Here is a 25,944-nt window from a genome sequence, read left to right on the forward strand (position 1 = left end):
GGTAATGATTGGAAATGCTTATCTGACAGCTATAGATATGGCAGCCATTTTTACACATGACTTCATCAACATAAAAAAATTCTCCCTTCTTTCTTTTTGTTAAGGTAACCTGTAGATCACCAATTGGAAAAAATGACCAATTAAAATAAAACCAAAGCACACTAGATTTTCCACTTGATCATGTAATTTGTACTGAATTTCTTGTACATTCAGCCTTTTTCCTCTTCTCTTAAATTTTTACATGGTACATTGAAATAAAAACCTGATACCTTTTCTTAAATAGCAGTAGAATATGCAGTGTCTACTGCTTTTCCTGTTAGTGATTCCTGGAAGATGGTGTCTGTCCATAGCAAATGAATGCTATTTTAAATACCTGTTTTAAGAAACAGTTAAAGGACTCGTGGGTTATGCTGTAGCAGCAAATTTGTTTTGATGTTGATCTTACTTTTAAATAGTTCTTTGGTTTAGGTGTTTCAGCTAAGCCTATTCAGTGGCATTGATGTTGCACCTGTAGTGACAAAACATGAATTAAAGTAATTATTTGCACTTGTATGCAAAATGCACAGAAATTGTCATTGTCTTGTTCTAAAGTAACTCAGCCTGAAATATGTAGTAGTCATCCTCTGTGTTACCTTGCTTTAAGAGTTTGAGAGTTAAGCTCTATAAACATTGATGCTGTAGGAAGTAGAAAGGAAGCCTTTAAAGCTTGTTTTGCCTTGTGTTCTATTATTTCTTCTATATTAGGAATTTGGTCAACTTTTGAAGCTAATATACCTTTAGCAGAAAGCAGTGGCTGTGATACTTAACGAAATTTAACAAACTTGTCCTCGTTTGACATTCAGGTGCAATTGCTCAGGAGGAAAGGAGTAAGAAAAATCAATAAACTAATTAATATTGACAAACCCTTTGAGAATGACAGCTAATTTTTTCACACAGTACTTTCTTAATAAGGACTATCCAAAGGTCCTTTTTTTGTTTTGTGTATTTTTATTTCTGAGAATAAGAGATAGAAACTTTTTCCCCAAAACATTCTGATGGCTTTTTCTGGTTCTGGTTTTTCTTTTTTTTAAATGGTAATTTTGGATTTTCTATCTCAATTATATAACTAAAATAGTTATGCTATTACTTTTGCTATGTTTCTTAGTAAAAGCAAAGGTGTTTTTTTCTCTTGAGATTGTAGACATCTTATTTTTTCCATTTTACTGTTGCAAGGTATTTAGGTTATCTGCTATAGCACAGCTTCATATCTGAAATGAATTGATTTTTTTCTGTTGCCCCAGTACTTTTGTAATCTCCAGTGTAGTGACTGTTGAGGTTTGCAGAGAAGTTCTGATCTTGGTTGCAGCAGGGCAAGTTGGGCATAGTGTTAAGTTTCAAGTTGCTCTGTGCTGCAAAGAAAGGCTGTGCTTGTGCATATGAACCAGCACAATTCCATCCAGTTCAGTGGGATAAAGCTTGAAGGCACAGGAGCAGGTATGAACAGACCTCTTGTCTTAACATGGAGAACAGAGCACCAGCTTCTGAAATTCAGGGAATTCTGCCTGTATTTTTCATAGAGGAAAAATTAAATGCATATGGAAAGAATTAGTTATATGACTTACTAAATGGGAATGTAGTACAGTTTTCTGTGCTCAGAAACTCATTTTAGTAATATTTAATTAGACTTCAGTAAGGTTGTTCATTATTTGCAGAAGATATACTGCTGTGTGGATCAGCAGAGAGGAGACTAAAATCACAGGTAGTCTTCATTTTCTTAAATTTGCTTTTCTGCCTGCCATTAAAGAAGATTGGCAATATTGTGCCTGTGCTGTATATTTGTTCAGAAAAACTAGTTCACTTTGTGAAGAACAGCATAACAAGACAGTTTAATTTTATGGAAGCAGCAGTCAATCTACATGAAGAAATTTTTGTCACTGGAGCTTTTGTTACACACTGCGATCTGAAATGCTGTGTTCTTTTAAAACTTCTTTAAGCACTGAATTTATTTTCAAAGTATCATAGTTGCAGCTCTTCTGTTGGAAGTGTTTTGAACTCTGGTTTAGTTGGCAGTTTGCTCACTATCCTTTTTCCTTTTGTGGTACATCTAGCTATTTCAAAAAAATATGGAAGAATATATTGGCTTTCTGACAGGGTTTTGATGGAAAATTTCCTTAAGTTTATTTGACTTTACATTTTTAGTCTGAAGACTTTGCCATAGGCAACCAGTGTATGAAGTACCTGTAATGGCAGCTCAGCTCAGTGCCACAGTATAATCTGCAACCCTTCAGCTCGCCTTAAAAGGGCAGAAAATACTTCTTTGCTGTAGGTCTTGAAGGGAGGTGTTGTATTTGTGAGAACAACATAGTAATGGAGAGTTCTCAATGATTTTTGTCAGAAAGTACCATTCAGGTCACAGTGCCAAGTTTGCAGAAGCTGCAGTCAGTCAGTCACCATTCTTAAGCGTCCCCAGCCGACCGCCTGTGAGCATTCAGATCATTTGGAAGAGCCGCTCTTGAGGTCCATACTGAAACTCTACTCTCATCCTGGCTTCTTAAATGTTGTTAAGCTTGTACTGCTCACTCAAGGGGAGTCACCTGAAGAGGATTCTTCTGCCATTGAGACCCCCCAGTCCTGCCTGGCTGGCGTTGCAGGTCCTCCTCCCTGGCATGGCCTCACTGAACACGGTGCTCGCAGGTCCTGCGCAGGAGGCAGCACTGCAAGGCTGTGTATCAAAAGGGGAAGAAAAGGTTGACCCGTGGAAGGTGGTCAGCTGATTGGAGAGGTGAAAATGGGCAAGCTTTTCTGTAGGTGCTGAGCAAACACAGCATTGTCAGACAGGTTAGGCAGCAGAAGGTCAGATTTTTATGGGCAATAATGAGAGTCTGCAAAAGGAAAGACCTGAGAGGGAAGATGTACAGTGACAATGATGTCTAATTAATAGGGGTCAGATTTTGCCTTTCTGGAGAACCAGATATCCAAATGCAAATAGAACAGAATCTTGACTTTTAGCAGCAGTGCAAATGCTGATTTTCTATTTTGCTTTGGGAGTTTGACTGTATTTAATTGCAGTTCTCAGGAAGACTATTTTATCTTTCACCTCTCACTGGAGAGGAAAAGAATGGTTGGTAAAACTAGTTTAAAAATAGCCTGAGGAGTCTGACATACTCAGCTGTATATACAAAGTTCACCAAATTACAAAAAGAAATATAATACTTAGTAATGGTGTTCTTCTCAATTTCACCAACATTTTTACTTTTTCCCTCCTAAAATGTTAAGATATTTTCAAGTACCTGCATTGTGAGTTCATGCGGTTTACTGTCTGACATACGAGACCAGGTTATTCTTGGGTCATATTTTTGAGATTTCCCCTGGAACCATATGGATAAGAACTATGTATTTACATGAAAGATGAGAATATCGTGTGGTTTTTTTACTTCAGGAGTTGGAACTTTAAGAAAGGTTTGCACTTCTGCTTGCTTAGTCAAAGCAGGTTATTTGATGGACTGGATTGCTATAAATCAAAATTTCTTTTCTTCAGCTATAATACACAAATGAAAGAGAGACCACGTCCATATCGTACTCCAGGATTACCCTAAGGGAAGGAGGTGCATTTCAGGAAGCAGTTGTGACATCCTGGAGAGCGAATGGGCACCTGGGCTCCGTTGGGTTGTTGCCCTGGGGCCATGGGTGAGAGGCTGCAGCATCAGCCCGTTCGGGTTGCAGGACCGTGCTGGTGTTGGGCTGACTGTAAAACCACTGATTGCTTGTTGGTTGGATTTTAATTTATCATTTGTGTATGACAAACTTGTTAATAAAAGGAGGTGCTGTACCTTTAAGTAGCACATGCCGTCTAACCATCAGCAGGCATCTCCTGCAGCAGCTTTAGCCTGTTTCTCCAATCATGCCTGCCTAAGTCAATAAGGCTTTGCCAAAGCTCCTCGTGCATTAAAGGTTACCGTTTAGCTTGTTCCATGAATCACAGCAGATGCTTAACTTGGCAGTGACCATTTCTGTCCCTCCCCTTCTTCGCTTCATACTGACTGCAGCCCCCCAGCTCAGTGCTGGCCGAGCCCCCTCCCCCAGCAGGGAGAAGTCATTACATGAAGAGATCAACTTACCAGTTGTCTTCAGAGCAGTGGCTGAGAGCAAAGCTCCTGGTCGGACCGTGAGTGCGAGAGAAAGGGGGAGAGGGAGACAGACTCGTACCTACAAGAGCTCAGGGCTGAGATCCTGAGACACAAGTGCATCTGCTAGCTGTTAGTACTTGGCAGAGGGTTTGCTCCTCCAGGCTAGCTCTAACTTTGGGTAATAATGTTTGTCAGCTACCTGATACTAACGTTGCTCTGCTTTCAAACAGCAGTGCTAGCAAGACCTGGGGGTGAGGTAAGCAAAGTACAATGTCTTGTCAAAAATCGTCTTGTCACAGCTGCATTTTCTTCATATCTGTTAAGATGGACTGTGAATGATTTTTATGCTATTAGACATTTTATAACTGTGTTTGTGTTGTGTAAAAAGCTTTTGCTTTGGTTTGGTTTTGGGGTTTTGTTTTGTTCGGGGGATTTTTGTTTGCTTTTTTGCTTTGGGTCTGTTTGGTGTGGTTTTTTTGTCTTTGCAAAAGCCAAAAGGTACTAAAGGAGAATAGTTTGAAACTTAACTTCTCTGGATTTGATATACAATACGCTTTCTGTGAGAGATGACTAATTTGTGAATTTTTCTTTACTAACATGCAGAGAAATATGATACTCTGCAGGAGTTGATGGTAGTGTTTTGTTCATATTTTCTGCAAAAAATGTGCACTAGTGAAAAAGTTTTTGCACAGGATACATTCTGGGGATGTGAGCATGTAAAAACTCCAGGCTTCATTACTTTAATAACATTCTTTTTGTGCAAATATGTGTAATGTTTAGTCTGGGGCAGGGCAGAAAGAACTTGATTTTTAAAAAACTGTATATCATATAATTAAATGGGGACTTTATGCATTCCTAATATTCCTAATTCCAAAATCTCGAACAGTGGAATAGAACAGCTCTTTATATGCTTTTAAAAGCTGCTGCTTGATTTATGAAGAGCCATTTTCCAGATTTTTGTCCTCATCAGAGCAGTTTGTCATCAAGTACTTATTTCATACCAAAGCAGAAATTTTCTGCTACTCTTTTGCCATTTAGGAAATAATTCAGCAGCCGTAGTATATCAGATATAAAATATTCCATCTAATGAAATTACTTGCAGAAAACACATTTGATACTCATTCTTCCTCACTCTACCTGAAATGGGATGTGTAGCTGTGCATTTTAAACTAATCCTTGGATAATTTTTTTCCATAAATATGCCTTCCTTAAGTAAAGCTTTTGAAAACAGTGATTCTGCTTTAAAGCTTTGTCTTTTATTAGTGCTGTCATAACTTAATAGTAGCCTAATGAAGTCCAGGTCAATTACTTTCCTGGTAAAGGTGGAAGTGAACTGGAAAAAACACCTTGTCCAGCAGTGTGTGGTTGACACTGTCTGTAGCTCACATGTCTCAAAATAAACTTTATTTTGCTTTCAGAATGTTTTAATAAGAGAATCTGTAACAGCTTTGATTCAGGAAAATGTCTCTTAGTGAAATTTTGAGCTGCCTTTGATCCAGTTAAAGCAGGGAAAAGTTTTCAGCAGAGTCTCAATAAATTTCAAACAAATTTAAATGGTTTGATGATCAGAGCAACTGGAAGCTGATCATTGCCCTCTAGTTGTCACAGAAGTTTTTAACTTCCTGGTTGATTGTTATGGAGCATAGAAAATGATAGATGGACTCACCTTGTTCAGACTGAGGGACCTTAAAATCTGTGTTGGCTCATATGGAAAATATTTCTGTCACCACTGCATGCACATGTGGTCTTCAGAGATCCATATAAAGAACAAATCTAGAGCAGCAGCAGTGTTGCCTGCCAATTATCCTCATTAGCAAGTAAAATAAAAGCAATGCTATGTTCTTACCTGGAAATTAATTTCTGCTGTAAAAGTGCAATGTGGAATGTTTTAGCACTATGATCCATATGCCAAGTACTTTAAACTGGACTGTTTTTCTTAGGTTTTCAGCTAATACAGCATACAGAATATAAAAAATTGGCCTGTTGCTTTATCAATGAATTTTAGGTTGTAAATTTTAGCATAGGTAGTGAAAAATTTTATCCTTTATTAAGTTCATATGCCTAATTTTGGAAATTTCATAATAAAAAATATACTGTGTCTACTGTTATTAATATAATATTTCTTGGTCCTGTATTGTAAGAGACCACCAGATAATCTTGTGCATTTCCCTGCTCCTGCAGCAGAATCTTGGCTACATAAATATTATTTCTGTAGGAAATTACTCAGTAAAGATTTTTCCTGTGGGTTGACAGTGAATTGAAGACAGAGAAAATAAGTGAGAAACCATTTTTCAAAGGAACCCGAATTGTCATTTTGTACTCCTTTGAACTGTTTTGTATACTTCTCTGAATATTTTAATTGTTTAATAGGTATGTATTTTTAAAAGTTCTGCTCATAAAAGTGTGTATCTTTGATTATGAAAGTCAATGGGAAGTTGCTTTTCTTACCAGTTTGTTTTGTCTCTTATTTTAATGCTGCAGAACTTCAGCTGTTCAAAAAAACAGAAAATAACAAAAATTCAAGGTTATTTTTTTCCCCCCATATCATTCTTAAGGAACCCCTAACACTTGTTCTAATATGTGTATGATTATGTTCTGCTTTTCATTGTTGTTTATTTAAGGCATGACTTGGCATGAAGTCAGTGAAACTGCATTGCATCATTTTTTCATGCGGGGAGGAAATAAGGTTGTACAGATTTGCAACTTGCACCACATTTGTATGGCCGAACCCAAAGCTTGTGTGTCTGCTTCTCAGAAAATCCACATGCTGAACTCCTAGCAAAACAATGCTTAGTCAAGCTTTCCTCCTTCTCACTTCTTTAATCTGGTGGCTTGGAATCAGGTCTAGCGTGACAGTTTGTTGGTTTGACTAGATACATTGGGCTTGAGAAATCTTTGAGCAAGTAGAGAGTTTTCCTGAGGAACAGCCCATCCCTCTATTCCCCTAAATCTATCATTTTCTTCACTCACAAGCAGGTAACCTTTTAAACTCTGTTTTCTCAGTATACTTTTCAGACATTTGCATTTGAGAATTTCATATGCCTTGGGATATTAGTTGATTCAACTGAATTTCCCCATTCTAGTAGTTTCTTTAATCCCATACAACTGGCAATAAATTCAGTACTGTCAGCCTTATCTCCCTCAGTACAGGTGTCAGTAAAACTGTGCAAACGTTCCAAAGTCAGCAACCTGGCCTTCTCAGCAATAAACCAAAACCAAATTGTGCCATTCTGAGTTTGGTTTGGATTATTTTCTATTAGTGTTTATAAAAATTAAGTCTAGCTTACCAAATGTATGGACAGTGAGAAGGAAGCCTCACATATAACTTCTTTGTTGATTTGATCTGCATTTTAATGTGATAAGTAATCAACTAACTAATCATCAAAATACATGATATGTGACTTAACACAGAACTTTCAGCATGTTTAAGTGAACAGGAACAGGTTTTAAGATACCTAATTCAATTCAGTTCTTGAGTAGCAGTTGTTCAGATAACAGCATGTTTTGTCACATTAATCAAGCTGTTTATAGAAGCAAGTTTTATTTAAATATGTAGATACTGTTTAGCTTGAGAGTATTGAGTACTAGATGCTGTTTAGCTGCTTCATAAAGTAGTTAAACATGAAGTGTAGAAGATACTAAACAGTGTCCTCAAGAGTTGTTTTAATATATTTTTATTATAAATAAATTCCACAGATGTGAAATGCTTCCCTTTGGAATTTGGGCATAAAGTGGTTGAAAAACACACGCTCCGCCCACTAAAATGAGTGAGGGGAGCCTGAGCAACTCTGAGTGAGATTCTTGGTGTGCTGCAGACACTGCTGGTTCTCTTCTGTGGCTTATAAGCCAACAAAAGGAGCAGTTGTTCTGCACTGCGTCCCAAGCTGCAAGACCAGAATAAACACACAGGAGTGCAGGGGGACCTTATTGCCATGTGCTCCTGTTCATTTCCACTGCCTCTCTGTAGTGTGCAGCTTGTTCACAGGAACCAGGGAAGCAAAGCAAACTTGTCAGCATTCTAAAGGATCATTCACTGAACAGGGTCAGGTGTCACAATCCCCACTGCACAAATACAACCCATTGCAAGAAACAGCTCAGTGTTCTTGCCAGTGTTGTTACTTATTTCTGTGTGGTACAATATGAATGGAGCTCTCCCTTGCTGATCTTGCTCAAGCAAGAAGGAAGACTACAAAAAAAAAACCCACAAAAGACCCCAAACACAAAGGTCATAGCTGCTTTGACACTGTTCTCTTGTCAAGGAGGAGCTCTCTATCCTGAGTAAAATTTCTGACCTTACTCAGTGGAATCTTCTGGTGTTCTGTGGTCACACCTGCTGCACTTGTGGGTGTTAGTGTGTGCACTTGTGAAGAGGGAGGGAGGGAGGCAGCTCCCCAACAGGTCACACCTGCAGCACCAATGGGATTGTGGCAGTTTGGAGAACAAACATGGCAATGCTTATGCTGCATGACTGTTGATGCTCTTTGTTTATTGCTTTTAGCTGTAGTTACCATACTGGACTGGCCATGATTACTGTTGTATCTGTGGATTTTGTCATCTTCATTTTTTTAATTCTTATGATAGTCCTGTGAGGCTGTGCTGTTATACAACAGTTCCTTATAAAGGTAAAATACATCTCTGAGGCTCAAAACATTATCAGTAAGAACAACTAGTACATGAATGGGCTTATGTCTCAAAGAAGCTCTATATGTCCAGAAGATGAACTAGTTAAGCTGTGTCTGCTCAGTCACCAGAATCAAGTTCAACTGATGCCACACCTTCAATCATGGGTAGGGAGCTTATGATGCAGCCCAAGAAAACAAACATTTCCATCTCTGACTTCCACAGGGTCAGCATGTAAGAAAAAACATAATTTCTCCCACTGACACACAGACAAAAATAATTCCTCATCTCTGTACCTGAGTGTTTCCATCTGCAAGCCAAGGTTAACAGGGCTTCCATTGATTCTCCTGAGAAATTGATATGTCACCTTGACTGTTACTTTCCCATAAAACATCACCCTTAACCCTTCTGTTTATGAAGCATGAGAATGCTTGAGAACATTTGTGGACTGGTAACTAAGGAGGGATTGAACCATTTATTTATTTAGCATACATAAAAGAAAGTTATTTGAATTTACTTTAAAATTACCTGATTGGAGACATCACCAGTAAAACATCTGAAAGTGAGACATGCAATAGTTGAAAAATAATCCTGTCAAGTAAACATCCACTGCCTCGGCCAAATTATAAGAATATGCTCTGTGTATTGGTGCAAGTACCACAGTACATGTTTATTTGACCTCTGACATTCTTGCCTCACTCTCCCCAGCTTTATTGTGTGTCTCAACTTCAGTATTAGTAGTACAACCCTGGTTTGCTTTGAAAACTCTGGTGTAAACGCGGTGTAGTAGAATGTTCAATTTAGAGTTAATTGCATTCTAGCAAAATGACTCAAACTGTGTTCTTTTACCTTATGTGATCAGGGGGAATAAACATTCTTCCCATTTTACCCTCAGGATTTCTGTATGGCATTAACTCTGCCTGTATCTGTGCCTGTTCTTGTGGGAAGGACAGGACTTGTAGTCCCAGCAGAGTGCGCTGACCAAACTCTGCAGGGATACTTCCCTTGTAGCTCTCTAGATCCAAAGTCTTTTGGCTTTGGGTTCTGGTTCAGGCTGTGCTGAGCTTCTTGTTCCATGCCATGAACATTTAAAAGATGGATTGAGGGCTACAGTAATTCCCACAGTAATTACAGCATCATGCTCAGTCCTAGCATAGTTAAGCTAAATTCATTAAGTCATTACCAAAGAAATGGTTACATGTGATGGATGAGCTAATTTGTTTCTGAGACATAGTTCATAGACCATTTTCTGAAAAGCTGTTCCAGAAACTTGTTGGATTACTTGTTGGATAGACATATGTTTAAATGAATTTATCATTAATTTTATACCTGGAAATACTATTTTCCCTGGAAACTAATAGTTTACAAAATACTTTTCTAATCATACTTCATTATCAGTATCCATTCTTTTGATTTGCTTAATATTTTTTCACCTTTGCTTTTTGAAGTAATAATTCTCCTAAAATTGAATTCTAATGAATGTATTTTTATCACTGTAATGTAAATGCTTTTTCTTCTGGCACAGTGAGTTTAACTCCTTTTCTGAGGATTTTAGTGTTTGTTCCAAACATGCTGAGCATATTAATGGAGCAATGAATTTAGAAGGCAGGTAGTTTATATTAGGATGTATTGAAAGGTACTCACAAATAACAGAAAAGGAGGAAATAAAGATATAGTAAGTAAAATAAGTCACTCTAATTGTTTTGTGAATCATGTCATTGTTTAAATAGGTTTTTCTTCTAAAGACTCCTTTGGTTTTCCTATCTCTTTATGGCAATTTTATAAGGCTCTGAATTTTTAAGTGCTCTGATGTATAATAGGGTGCAGGAATGTGTTCCAAGACCCATAAAATCTTTAATTAAAAGAATGGAAATTCTTGTAAACTCCTGGTGGTTGCCTTTTAGTGATATCACTTCTTAAAACACTTCCCACTCCCCCCAGCCTGTGAGATTATCTTGCACTTTGTTACAGCACTGTTAGATTCTGCCCATGGATGATGTACCCATTTTAGGAAAACAAGGTGATTATTAGGGTTGTTCTGGAAGGGAGACCTGGCACACAGAAGAGACTCTGCTGAGTAACCAAACAAATGCTTTGCTGTAGAAAGTCAAAATGGAATTTTGCTACCAGCTTTCCTGGAGGCACACTGCTGTAGGTGAGTTACTGGCAGTGCTCACTGAGCTGTTGGTTAGAGACTCTTGAGTCCAGAGCTGGGGGCAGTTGTGCAGCCATCAGGAACATAAAGCAAATTTTCAATGCATGGTGGAAAGACAGTGGGCAGAAGGGGACTGGTATGTGTCACATCTCCTGTCCTTGCTTGATCTGTAGCTTTCTCTGTTTTTCCCTCAGTATCACTTGCTGTTCATGGCAGCCAAAAGGACAGCAGCAGGGATCAATCATCATCATTCACTGGTGTGTAAGGACCCAAGGGCACCAACACAGCAATTATATCACTGACAGCAGCTACACTGCTTCTCTTTAAAGAGTCCTGCTAAATGAGACACATGAAAGTGAAGCATGAGAGAGTATTAAATTAAAGGTTTGCCTGTGTATGTCATTGCCTGAAGCTGTCAGTCTGTTTCTTCATGGGTTACAGGTACTGTTTTCCCAGCATGTGGGTTGTGAGTAAGGTTTTATCAAGAAACAGAAGTTTTTGGCAAATTGCCACTCCTACCTATTTGGCAGTAACAGGAGAATGAGGTGAAGTAGGAGTCAATAAATGAATCCTCCAACCATAACTGCTTTTTGACTGAAGCATGATATTTACTGTCATATTTCATGAGATTTCTTCCCTAAATGACATAATGATGGGAATAAATCCTCAAATATTTTTGACTTTGAGACAAATAATTTTATTCAAGTTTCTAATCAAAATTAAAAGGTTTTTTTAAAACTGGTTTTTGAAAAGGTGCTGACTAATATCACAGGTAGATGACAGTGTAGTAGGAAGCTTGGCATTTAATATAGAATTGCCTCCTTGCACCTTGGAAATTGAAAGCAATGGTAAAAGAATGTGGAAATACTGCATTTTGATCTGAAACAGTTAACAGATTTACCATAAGAAATCACCTCCTCTGAGGAAAGATCTCTTTCTTCTATTAATGCAGTTATTTCACTGTACATTTCAAATGAGCTTTAAGTAACTGCTGCAGAGATAACAAAGCCACATTTGATAACCTTTGGTGTGTGGAGGATGTATTAACATCTGTACATGAACAGAATGTCTGAAACACGTGCTGGACTCTTACTTGTAAGTACTTGAAAACTGAGATTTATTTAGTGCTCGAATGAGCAGGTGATAGTGAAGTATTCTAGCCAGGGGCACCAACTGTTTTGATGTTGTTAACTATGAGCCAATATCCTGTAGAAAAGCACAAGGATACAGAATAACTATAAAAATAACTTTTCTTATTTCCTCATTAAATGGAAAATTCTTGCTGAAATGGCAGAATTATCTTGTTGGAGCCAGTGTGTTAAACTGAAGACAATTTCATTAAACATTTCCTTATGTATTTTGATAGTGAAAACCTTAGGCACAGATTCTCTTGGTGGTGTGGAGGAACCTGAAGAGGGGAGGTGATGGGTGCATGGTGCCCAGGTGATTCAGAGGTAATGGGTGCATGGTGCCCAGGTGACTCAGAGGTGATGGGTGCATGGTGCCCAGGTGAGACAGAGGTGATGGGTGCATGGTGCCCAGGTGACACAGAGGTGATGGGTGCATGGTGCCCAGGGGACACAGAGGTGATGGGTGCATGGTGGCCAGGTGACTCAGAGGTGATGGGTGCATGGTGCCCAGGTGACTCAGAGGTGATGCGTGCATGGTGCCCAGGGGACTCAGAGGTGATGCGTGCATAGTGCCCCTGCCATTGAGGATTGCTCACGTGTACTCTGCTCATGACATGAGGTGGTTACAGTGTCGTTTACTCTGTGACTGCATCTCATCCTTTTGAAAATGTTGAGTATTCAGGTGATTCTTCAGTACTTTAAGGTTAACCCTTCAGTGTTAAACTGAGGATCCATGGTGGAGCCTACACCAAATGCTTGTAATGGGTTATGGTTTTGGAGTGCTTGGCTATTGATGATGAACAGTACATTACCAAAGAAACCAGTAATTAAGAATGATCAACACAAGAAACATAAATATTTCTTCAGCTGTTTTATTATGGTTCAGGAAATGAAAAAAGCTAAAACAAAGCAGAATGATCAGTAATTGCAGCATTGGCCATTGTGGTAGTGAAAGTAAGAAAATTCTAATGCATCCAGCTGTCACAGTGTGGCTATTGGGGATTATCTCTACTTAGGAGGCTTAGTCAGCAGAGGCTGGCTTGTGTCCTGCCTTCTTCTTTCTGAATGACCACCACTTCTGATTTTCAGATGAGAATGAGAAATACTGGGAGTGATAACTAATGCCATGATGCTTTATTTGTAATCACAGAAATGGATTTCTAACCATGTAAAAATAGTTAATAACTAAGTAAAACCATGCTTAGGATTCAGTTTAAGGTAAACAGCCATAATTACTTGTTCAGAAGAAATTAGAAAGTTTTAGAGGTACTAACTTCCCTTTACATAGCTGTGTCAATACTGAGCGGCTTTAAAGGAACCTCTCAAGTGCAGTTCCAATTTCTTCTTTGTTCTCACTCCTAAAAAATTACCTAACTGTCACACTATTTTAAAGGTGTTAAAAAATGTAACTTCTGAAGTGTGAGCTTTTCCTGTCCATCATTTTCACTTTGGTAGTGGATACATTGAGTCATTTGGCATCCTTCAATTTTGTCATTCTTACTGCAATATATTCTACTTGTGACAAATGAGCCATCTAGTTATTTTATTAATTTCCCAGAGGCAACTTTAGGAAAGAAGAATCTGTAAATATCTGTTTGTAAGACATTAACTGCACTGAAAAGGTAGGAGTTACTTGATAAAATCGAATGCATTTTTCCATGTTGTCAGAAGTCAGTATTGATGCACAGAAGTCCATTAGTCCTTGGAAAGAAAGGCAGTTGGTGTAGCTCCAGCTGTATATGCAGCCGTTCATTTTAAGAATTGATTGAGAGCAGATGAGATCAAAAGTTAACATCTGCAGCTGTTTCTGGCTGCTAAATAAGCATTAAGGACCTGGTGAAGCTGTATTTTAGTGAAAATAAACACTGCAGAACTTGCAGGCACAAATTTCAATGTTAATAGTACTATAGCACTGTTCTCACTCAAGTTTCAAGTTTTGGGTTCTTCCCTCTGTTGAAGAGAGGGCTGGGAATGCCTAGTGAGCAAGTTAAAATTCCTACAATTTCGTATCTTCCTGTAAGAACAAGTTAGTTCTTGGATAACAAACTAATGGTGCTAGAAAATGCTCCTACTTCTGCTTCAAGTCAGAACGAAATTTCTAGTTCATCTTAAACAGTTTGGCAAAATTTTAGAAAGTAAGAAGTGAATGCTGTTAAAACATTGTTTGCTTTAAGAGGATTTGGCCAAGGAAAGTAAGGAAATGACCTGAAAAACAATCAGCCTTGTGGAAACTACTGGAGACTTCATTAGGGAGATATTGCAGGGAAGCAAGTGGAGGATCAGTACTGGGAATGTCAAGGTGAAGTCTTGGCTCATATAAAGATTCTGAAAGACAAATTGTCACTGATTTAAAGCTGTCATTATTAAGGTTTTGCTCTTAGTGGCTGAGGATTTATGAAAGATGTCATTAGCAAAATCCTGCTGCCTTGATTAGATGCAAATTTTCCTGTGTGCATTGTACAAATATCTGTACCATGGCTGAGCTGTAAGTGCATTGGTTGGGAGGATCTGGAAATAAATGTGGTATTCTGCAACATAAGGAATGAAAAAAACATCTGGTGTGGGACATTTCTAAAAATAGTAAGAGCTTACCATACTCCGTGCAATCCCTTTTAAATTTGAGAATAGAGCTAAAATTCAACAGACATGCTGTCCTTCTTTCATTTGTAAAAATCCTTTGGCTTAATAAATTTCTGATCTTTATGCAATTATTTATTTAATTGCATTTTAATGATAAAAAATTTAATAACATTTGCCATTATTTGCTTTGAATCTATGTGAATATTAAGCCTTTGTCTCAGAGATCAGTTAGCACTTTGAATACATTATTCATTTACTGAATTATCAAACTTAGAAATATGAAGAAGGAGTTAATTTTTTATCCAATCTGAAATAATTGTACGATAATTACCTGATAACTGCAGGTAATTATCATACACTTACCTCTGAGACACCATTGCTTGGCTGCTTCAGAGGACCACAATAATGCTTACCAGTGTATTCATATGTACATATAAATGCAATCATTGTGTCTCTTTGTGGTCTCTTTTCTTTCATCAGAACATAACATTTTAAAAATACTTCTGAATCAAAAAGTTTTTCACTCGTTTTTTCTATGACTTGTTATTGACAAAGTGTCCTTGATTCACTCTTAGTATTGATTGTATCTGTGAGACAAGTGAACGTGAGCTGCAATTTTAACTGTATTTCATGGCACCTTCTGGATAGAAAATGTAATGTAGTGTTCCTCCTCAGTTAAGTAGACGCCATTTGTAGTGGATTGCAGCCTTGGTGTGTGTCCTTGGTGACTGCATAAAGCCCAAACTACACACCACAGTTTGTGAGGTCACATCAGCTGTTGTTCAACATGATCAGATGCATCTCTGGATTGCTTTAACAGCTGGGTGGCTGGAGTTTTCTTGGATGTTGGTTTTATTTTTCTATTATTATGTCTATCCTTTAGATTGCTTTCTACTGCAAATTTGTTGAAACTCTTCAGATAAAATGGGAACTGCAGAAGTCTTATAATTTCCCATCAGGAATCAAACTAAACTTTGTGTCCTTGAAGCTCTATAAATGTAACTAAATTTTCTGCCTGGTATTTTTACTGTTTTGTCTAGACAGAAAAAAAAAAATAGAAGCTTTAATAGTCATATTGGACTATAAGATTAGAATTGTCCTTGTGGGTAAGAATGTACAAGTTCCTGTTTCAGGTTATCTTCTCTTACGATCTTTCTTACAACAATTTCCATTTTCCTTCCTTTTGTATTTACTTCTGTCCTTGAAGGTTCAGAGATAAGTAGTTAAATTTAGAAATACACTTTTTGTTTGGAAATAAACCTGAAAAAGTTGGATAATCTGAATATTTGACAATTTCCCAGAAAATACGTAAGAACATGAAGTTTACAATAGTAACTAAGAGAAAAGGCAACCTTTAGATATTTTGGGATGTTTTTCTCTGATTTGAAATGTCATCAGAACTGTTTTGCCAGCTTTTATTGCCTCTATGCATACATTAATTTCTGCAGCTGCTTCAGTTTTGATGGCACAGACTGACCCTTGCAGCATTGTTGTGTGTTGTCTTGTCCCGTGGGGGTCCTTTATTGTCTGGTTAATGAAGTATCTCCAATAAAGCTTTTCTGATGTTGTGACATTGAGAACAGACAGTTTCTGTATGGATGTTCTAACAGAGGTAAGATGAGCTTATGCTGCCAGGTGTTCCAGATGGAGTTCTAATAGGATCCCTTTCTCCTACATAATCTCCTGTTCTAAAAAACCATGGTGCCTGTCTCAAATGCATAGGGAAGCTAGTGACATTTCCAGGGTGCTTAAAACTGGTCAGATCTTAAAACTTCCCAGTGACTAGTTCCTGTTCTGCAACATTTCTTTTCTTTGCTTAACTTAGAAGTAGGGAGAAGTAGGAAACTTATGGATGGGTTTTTAGCTATGGTAGGATCACAAAGTACTGCTCAGCTATAGATATTCTTTCTTGTAAACTCTGCCTCAGGAGATCTTTTCTCATCCATTAAATAGGGATACACAAAACTGTTAGATGATATAACGCCTGCAAGGAAACTATGTCATGACACTCTGAAAGTTATTTCCATTTTCAAGTCCTTCACACCATTCACTTCTGTGATGTTCTATCCACCTTGCCAAACTTAGGTTCATCTGGGAATCCTGAGGTAAAATGAGGGAGTCCCAAGCTACAGGGCAGCATCAAAGTGTCCACAAATGGTCTTAAAAATTGCTGGTGTCACTAATCCCTTATTAGATATAATGAGGCCCTAAAATTTCTTTTTGAATTGCCTTCATTAACCTGAATCCTGTGTAACTTGGAGAGGCAGATTTTAAATGTCTTTGTTAACATAGCAGGAGAGGTTATTAGAGGTTAATCCCTGAAGCATGACAGTTTTTATGCAGCCATAAATTTATTTGTGTACGTTAAAAATACAAATGGTTTAAAGTTCAGCCCTTACAGTCTGTCTGGAGCTTAACTCAATGCACAATCATGGCACATTTCCAGATAGTGGTTGTGCCAGGCTACAAGAGTTGGTTTCCCTGTGGTGAAGCTGAAACCATCTGACTCCGCATACTTGAAGTCAGTTTACTGTTGAATTGGCAGCAGTTGTGGTCAGGCTGCAGTTGTAAGAAAATGCTTTATTGCTTCCAAGTTTCCCTTTCAGCAAAGAACACTTATAAGACCATAAAACTGTCGGTGTCTTTCTAAGATCTATCATGGCAGCCTGGTAGAACAGCATGTATTTTTTATTTGAAGAGTTAGTGTTTTCCAGTTATGTGGAAGGCTTAAGTAGCAATATTTATTCGTCCTCTGACTTGTTTCCTGTTGTTATCCTCTGTCCCTTCCGAAATGCACTGATCTGCATCAACAACGGGGAGAGTTCAGTTCCTTTACTGGTTTTAAAACAGTGGGAGATGCAATTGATGGGAATATCTGCTGCAGAATAGTTCAGCACTCTTGCCAAAAAGGAGAAAAGTGCTACAGAGGTTTAAACCAACACTGTGTGAAGTGGCACAAGGTGATGCCTCATTATTAACCTCCAAGATAAATTCCATCCTCTCTGCTTTTGTGTATGGTAACTGTACCTGCTAATCCATTTGCAGTACTATTGACTTTACAAATTCAATTTTTACTTGCCTTTGCCCACATTTTTAGGTAAGTACAAGAGTGGCATAACAAATTATCATGCACGGCTTCTGTCTCAGATGTGTTTCTTGGCTTCTTTCAGATAAACCTTACATAAATCTTTTGGAAAATAAAGTGTGGCGTTGATACACTATTGGGAATGTTTTTTCTTGGTTTCTTACAGGTGGAGAACAGAGAAAACTGATGAAAGAACTTAAGGTGTTAGATTATTTTGATAGTGGTATGTCATGCAGTCCTATCAAGGTGTTAAGATCAAGTTGAGTAAAAGTATTCAGTTAATATATGAAAATTTGAGTTTATGTAGGTTGGAAACTTACATACAAATTTGAATCTAGACTTAAAAGAAGCTAAAAAAGGAGGGGGAAAGAAAACATGCAGAAAAATCTAAAAATTAAGCACAATACTTAAAATGCAGTTCTGTGGAATGTCAGAGTTGGGGTTTAATCAAGTAATGCTTCATTGTAAAGCTTTTGTTTCCCTTCTGTATGGACTAGTTTTCACTCTTTACCTCCACATCTGTTTTTTTGCAACACTGACAGTGTTTAGGGCTGTCCAAATCTGAGAACACAGACCAAATTCACACAGAGTGCATGTGCTTATGTGTGAGAGAAAATATACTTACGCAGCGAAATGCAAGCATGCTGAGATGCCTTGAAGACCCAGAATGGACATGTCACAGCAGTGATACTCTGTCTATAAAAGAGCAAGGTGTTTTATTTTCTATGAAACATTTATCTGAACCTAAATTTTCTAGAGGGGCTATGGAACATACTGAAGAATAGTCCCATGAGTTACAATAGGACAACTGTTGATGAGGTTTTAAGCAGAGCTTCCCACTTACGAGGTACACAGCTCTAAGCAGAGATGCATGTTCACGTAATCATTGCCTGCATTTTTGTAGAGGTCCCAAATCTCATGATTGCTGTGTTAGAAGTTGTATGTAAAAGCAATAACTGCATGCAGAGTTAGTGTCATCCTGATCACTTAACTCAATGGTCATATAAGCCTTTCTGTCTTCCTTTTGTCATATACATTCTACAACCTAATGTAAATAATATGAAATTACTAGGATGCTCACTGGTATATTAAGGTAAATTTGGATTAGATATAAGAGAAATTCTTCCCAATGATGGTGGCTGAACATTCTCACAGGTTGTTCTAGAGAAGCTGTGGAAGCCCCGTTCTTGCAAGTGTTGATGGGGCTTGAGTTAGTGGAAGGTGTCCCTGCTCATGGCAGGGGGATTGGAACTGGATCATCTTCAAGGTCCCTTTCAACCCAAACCATTCTGTGTTTTTGTGTTGTAAAGTAATTTATGGTCTTCATGGCTAGAAACATGAACTACTTACATGCAGCTATGACTTCCACTTACGTTCTCAGCTTACAGAGCCATGGGTGTTCTGAGCCAAACCCAGTGGTTCTTACCCAGGCAAAACTCCCACTGACTTCACTGACTTCAGTGGGAGTTTTGCCTAAGTAAAGACTGGAGGATTTGGATCACCAAGCTTAGAACATAAAGTTTTCTATAACCTTGGGCTGAATTGTGCAGAAGGCAGTGGGTTTGAAGGAAAAAGGAAATACACTTTTTTCTACAATAATTTCAGCCCTGTGAGTGCTGAAGTTGAAAGCATTCCTTTTGAGAAAGCCTGACTTCTAAACTCTGACAGTGTCTTGGACTGGGGATGTTAAGAATTACATTTGGAATTCTTTGTACTGCATTGCCAAGTTTAAGGAGATACTCTTCAATGAATTAGAGTAATTATTAGTATGTTTAGTGTTTTTGTCATGTGGTAACAGAATAGATGTTCTGTGGAATATAGCAATGTATTTGCTTTTTGTTGCTTTAAATTTAAAACAAATATCACAAATACAAAAACCTTGAACCAAGTCCAGGAAAATTCTGTTTATTTGTATAATACAATAAATACACAAAAAGTCCATCTTAAAATTATTAACTGCTTACAATGTATTTTAAACTCTTCTCCAGTAGAGTCCAGTTAGAACAGTTTTCTTCATCACAGTGTTTACTGCACAGGTAGCATATGCCCAGATGCGTGTCTGGTTTGTACACAGTAGTGCAGAATAAGTACTAAATATGGACAAATAAAAATACTAGTGTGTTACACCTACTTTTCACTTGTGCTTGTGCCTAATGGAAATGAAAAATACTGGAGAAGCAAGCCTGGAGTACTTACATAGCAAAAATGTAGCAACGGCACCTCCCTAGTTATTGTACTATGGAACTGAGGAATTCCACACTGAACAGGATGTGAAGAATTTGTCCTGTGAATCTAGGTTTTGTGCTTTCCTGCTGGTGGAGGCTGAGCATGTCATAAATGAGGCCTGTTGAAATGTTTCTGTGGGCCAGGGTGCTGGTTGATGGGAATTGCTCAGGCACGTTTGCTTTTCTAGGATCATTTTATCTGCTCCCTTTGTTGGCGCTTAGATTAGGTACCACAGTAGCTCTAATCTGTGGTGTTCTGCATAGCACTGGAGAAAGTAAAGGAATGTGGAAATGGAACAGGGAAACCTTGATGAAAGTTCATGTTGTGACCCCTCACATCCTGAAACCCTGCCTCTGGATAGAAATCCTGCGGTGGATCTGTGGCCCAGGCTGGGAGGAAGGGAAGTCTGCCAGGGAGGTCTGGAGCCATACAGGACTCTAGAGAGGGGATAGAAGGGCTGGAGCCTTAAACAGGGTTAGTTTATTCAGCCCTACAAATGTCATTGTTCCTTTTATACAGTGAACATCACCCAAACTCTCTGTTAAGGTTAGGCAGGCTTTGAAAATTCTGTGTTAGAACTTCAAAGTACTGCAAATTTTGCTCTAGGGTAGAAAGTAGAATATTTAGGCTCTTTTTTAGTTCTAGCATCAGGTTTCTAAAACTCTGTATGACACAACAAACTTTCCTTTATACTGAGATAGTATGCATTGTATCCTGAATAATAGAAATAATTTTTTTAACTACTTGTCACAAAGGCACAGACTGACTTAAATCATGATTTCTTTGAATTCTAATCTATACCTAGGAATTTTTACAAACATACAGTAAGAAACATCATGTAGTGACTTTTTACAGCTTCATATGAAATGGTGGTTGCAACCTGGGATAAATTCTTCAGAAAGAAAACATTTTAAACATAATATGATGAGTTCATAATAGGCTTCATTCTGTGGTCTTTATAAGTTTCTCTGCCTACATTTTGCAAATCTGTGTTCCTTGCATAAGCTCTTTGAATTTCCTGGTCATTGATCCTGCTCAGTGTAGTGAAGGAGCAGAGAATTACTTTTCCTCCTGTCCTGTTAGCTGTGGACTTGAATATCTGTTTGGTCTTATGCTGCAGAGCACACAGTGGTGGAAACTCTTGGCTCTGCTTCATGTACAGAGCACTGAGGAGTGGAAACTTCTGGCTCTGCTTCATGTTAGGTTGCACTTCAGGCAATTTATTCAGCACCAGTGTTTGATCACACAATCTTTTTTCCTAGCATGCCATCTTTGTAGTCTGACAGGTACCGTGGTCCCCACTACCACACAGTTCACTCACCTTCACTTCCTGAGCAGGAGAGACACTGGCAGAAACTCATCTGGACCAGTCCTGCAGAGGTCTGGAAATTTTAAAGCTGTCAGAACTTTCCAATGAAGAAGTGCCTCACACTGTAACTGTCATTATTAGAAGCACTGCTGTGCTTTATCAGTGTGAAATGACAAAACAATATAAAGACATTTTAACTGAAAGTTTCTTGTAATTACCTCTGCTATTAGTGACTGTGTTATCTTTGAGTTGTCATTTTTACATAACACACCCATTGTGTATAATCTATGTTATAAAGAGAAGCAGAAGAGTGAAATCTACGTGAAAAACTAAATTAGATTTCCAAAAAGAATGAAAATATCAGGCCAACCACATCTCTCAGTCAATGGGCCTTACTGTTCAGAAAGCAAAGAGTAATACTCAGCAGTGCTTGCCAGGCAAAACCAGTAAGACATGCAGTCAGTTCTGCAAATTGAGGGGACAGGTCTTGAAAAATTATCTGTTAATCCACAGCCTTAAAATTAGGACTCTTCCATGGTCCTGACAAAACTCAGAAATGTGAGATAACACATTTTAAAATGAGCAGTGAGTAGAATGAGGGTGGGTGAGACACTTTGTATTGTCATACTTTGGCAAGACTGAAGTAGTGATTGATTTAATGTCAGAATAATTTGCTTAAGGAGGTAAACGCATCTTAATTCTTAATTTTTTAAAAATTGAAATTAGTTTAATTCCTGATGTAAATGGTTCCATTATTTGCATTTGCTTACACTTACAGATTGTTCTCACACACAAACCCTTTTCTCAATCTGGCATTAAGAAATCGTCTGTATCTCAAGTTGCCATATGTCTTCCATATATTTAGTGATTTTTTTCTAAAAATCATGGCTTATGTTTGTAGTTGGGGTTATAATAGTATGATCTCTTTCCAATTAACAGTTCTAAGCCATTAACAGCTTTTAACATTGCCAGGAAAACTTATTTCCTATTGATGGTTTGGCTTAGAACTGATGGCTAACTTGTGAGTAATAATGGATTTTCAGCTTTGTCAAAGATAAGGAAAAGTTTTAGAATTCTAGAAAGAAGCCTTCCAGATTTATCCAGCAAATTAGAGGGTTTGCAGGGGTAAAATTAACAAGAAAATATGGCTTAGTATGGACCTTTGCCTGTCTATGTCTGGAAATTAGGGTGATAAAACTATAGTGGCTTTTGCAAGAGTTTTTGTGGTTAAATCTCAAGTCACATTGATTTTACCACTGGCACTGACATACCCACATTCCCTCTGAAACACCAAGACAAATCTATCAAAGCACTTTGGCTGGGATCGCTTCTGTGCAATGTGGAGGGCAAGGAGTTCCTTCAGTCCCTCCAGTCCTTGCTCTGTCTCCTGGGACAGCTCTTGCTTCATGGGCAGGACTTGGCATTTTTGGCAGATCTTGTCTAACCTCACAGATAGTTAGGAGTGACTTTTCCACTCAAAATTCGCGCCATAAATCCAAAGAAGAGTTGTTGGGCATTGTCCCCTTTTCTTGCTCAGTGTAACTTCATGACAACAGTGGCTGTGCTTGTCTGGACATGCACATCTTGTTTCTCAATTGGATTGTAATGAACAGTGTCCTTTGTTAGCAACATGGGCCTTTTTTTTTTTTTAACTGTTGCTTAGCTGTTTGTTCTGGAGCTCATACATATTTTCATCCATAACAATCTGAATATTTTTGATCCAATTGTGCACACAGGCTTCTATGTAATTTTGAAGATGTAATTTTTGAAGATTAGTGTTACAGTTTTACATCTGCAAATACTACGACAACACTGTGTCTTACTGCTTTTTGGAACATTTCAATAAACTACTTTTGTAACATATTTTTTACAGTGTATTCTCTAGACACAACTGTAATCTAAGTAATGAAAAATGGTTCAAAATTCTTCATAGGAATAGAATGACTCATCGACCGTCAATTGGCATCAGAATGGAGACAAGCCTGTGCAATCTGTTTGCTTGTTAAATTCTCTCATTGTATCCTCTATTAATCTGATTACCAATGTTTCAATTGATTGCTTTACCTTAAAACTGTTTTTCCTCAGCCAGCACTGATGTCTTTGCAATCTGCTATAATTTCACAGCCAGTCTGTCGTCACTAAAAATACAGTTTTGTAGTATTATGTAATACAATTTTCCTTCCTTTATGCTCTTTAAGTAGTTTCCACTTACAGTAAATTTCATTAAAACCACACTGTACTATCAGTCTTTTGTTTCAGCTCTGGAGTTTCATTTGTACTGAACTATCAGGCAATATTTTCATGTATTGTATTTAATTTACTAATTATATGGATGTTAAATGTAGATGTAAGCAATAGAAATGCAATTTGCAATGTTCATATGGAAATATATTTATTCTTATGCATTAAGTTTCCTGTATAACATGGTAGACACATGCTGAATAATAACATAGCTGATTAGAGCATTGGTTTTCAGCAAATTGATGACACCTTGTTGACAGCAATTACCCTTCAGGTATTTTGACACTAGGGGATATTGCACATTTTGATGGACCTCCCTTATTATTTTAAAGACTAGGGAGGGCAGTATCCTGTGACACTCCAAAGTTTCAAAGTTACATAAAATAAAACTGCTTAGAGACTGTTCTGATAGACTGTTTTGTTCAGGTGAATCTTGGAGAAGTAAAGATCCAGATATGTTTTCAAAAGCATTACTTGCATTTTAGTACTCTTCCTAATAACCACCTAGCTGACTTAAGGCAGTCTTAGGACTCATGAAGGAGTTGGAATTTTCTGATTGACTTTCAGTTGATTTCAAGGATATCCCTTTCTTTGTGTAATGGTACAGTTTGGTTAATTAACCTTTCCCCTTTTTTATTCCTTTGTGCTTGTACTGTATTTAATCTCAAGTTTGTTGTGCATTTCTTAATACTTTGTTGTATTATTACACACGTTTTAAATGACGTGCTTCATGTATTACTGCCTTTTTTAGTCACAGCTACTTTGTGCACTGTGATCAGTTTGCTGTGTAACAGACTTGCTGAAACTGCACATGGTTAGTTGTGCATGGTTCTGCATGCGCACTGTGCATGATGCTCACGTGCCGAGAGAAAATTTGATTCCCTCCACTTCCTCTTGCAGAGAGCTGCTGGGAAACCCTCACTATTATGGTGCCCCTGAGGTTGAAGAATTGTCCTCCTCAGTTCTTACAAGCTTCTCCATTGCCTCAGCTGGAACTGTGCTTCTTGGATATTTGCATAGGGGTGAATGCAGAAAACAGATGCTTGCCTGAGTGTTGCCAAATTTGATCAGGATATTGATTCAGTATAACAGCAAATACAGCTGCCAGAATTCTGTGCTCTGGACTACTTTATGAATTTGTTCCAGGTGGAAATTCACCTCTCTTCCTTCTCTCCTTCCTCGGATGGGAAACCAAACAGTATGTTGGCTTGGCTGGCTCTTTCCTTGCTTGCCATTGGTATTTTGTTGGCTCTTTCCATATTGCTTTTGGCTGTCTCTCTAATTGGAACAATCTAAGTTTGCCAGAACCTTTATTGACACTGTACTTGCCTGCTTTTGCAGTTACTTGTTTTGTACTACTTTGTGCTTGGAAAAAGAGAGAGTTTATTTTGCTTTTGTGTGTGTGTAGTGAGTCTGCATACATATTGCAGGATTGGAATGAGGAACTAATTCAGATGTGGTTTTTTTCTCAGTTATATAAATTTATATGGGTGCATGCTATAGTTAGTCTTATTTTTACAATTACTAATTATTAAGTTTTTTATGAAATACCAGTACTAGATATCTTGTAACATCCATTTGGGCAAGCTAATTGCATTTGTAAGCCCTTAAATGTAGATGTCAGCATATTTTTCTGGGATGTTGTGTAGTTTTTGTTGCTACTGTACACACTTCTATGACATTTCTTTTTTAACTACTGCTTATTTGTGACACGCTCTTAAATTAGGGCTCAGTCCTGAAGACCTTATTCAGAGTAAGGTCTCTACTGAGGCCATAACTTGCAGTTCTTACCTGATAGTATTGTGTCCCTATAGTTGGCCAGTGATTGTATGGTGGCGCACACTTGAGTAGATTTTTAGGAGAATCACAATTAAATAGCATTTCTAAAGAACTGAATACTATTTCAAATTCAGAAAGAAGTTGTATGCAATTCAGAATATGATAAGGAAACAGGAGCCTTATCAACTGTATGTACCATAAAAGTACATTTATCCATATATATACATTTGTATGTACATATAAGTACATTTACAGTAATTTCACGACCATAAGGCGCACCAGACTATAAGGCGCACTCCCGGGAGTCGGCAAAATTCACAACTTTGTAGATCACATAGGGCGCACCGGACTGTAAGGCGCACTTTTTTTTTGCAGCGAGGCTCCGCCCCCAGCTCCCCCCGCGCAGTTACTGGTCGAGGCCCCGCCTCAACCCGGCAGCCATTGACCCCCGGGCCTGCCTGTACCCGGCTGCCGTGGCACTGCCGGCTTCCCCCACGGCTCACGGCTCACACTTCTGGGGTGGCAAATTTTGCAACTTTGTACATCATATAAGGCGCACCGGACTATAAGGCGCACTTCTGGTTTCGGAGGAAAATTTTAGTCAAAAGGGTGCACCTTATAGTCATGAAATTACTGTACTTAGATGACTAAATGTGCTCAAAATAGATTTTAATTCTATTTTGTTGAATAGCATAAAAATGATTTCAGAGTTT

General features: G+C 38.1%; 1 protein-coding gene across 6 annotated transcripts in view; it reads left to right on the forward strand.

Annotated features, from left to right (window-relative positions):
• Positions 1 to 25,944, forward strand: part of THSD4 (thrombospondin type 1 domain containing 4) — a 264,552-nt gene that overhangs the window by 169,732 nt on the left and 68,876 nt on the right. Inside the window, exon 1 of one of the 6 annotated variants that reach the window (XM_033070909.2) lies at positions 3,969 to 4,362. The exons of the other annotated variants lie outside the window; for them this stretch is intronic. Within the exon in view, the coding sequence (XP_032926800.1) occupies positions 4,291 to 4,362 (72 nt within the window). The 5' untranslated portion in view covers positions 3,969 to 4,290. Of the gene's footprint in view, positions 1 to 3,968; positions 4,363 to 25,944 lie in introns of those variants that run through there. 6 annotated transcript variants of the gene reach the window in all.

Source organism: Catharus ustulatus, chromosome 12 (genome assembly GCF_009819885.2).
Source record: "Catharus ustulatus isolate bCatUst1 chromosome 12, bCatUst1.pri.v2, whole genome shotgun sequence".
Taxonomy (NCBI): Eukaryota; Metazoa; Chordata; class Aves; order Passeriformes; family Turdidae; genus Catharus; species Catharus ustulatus.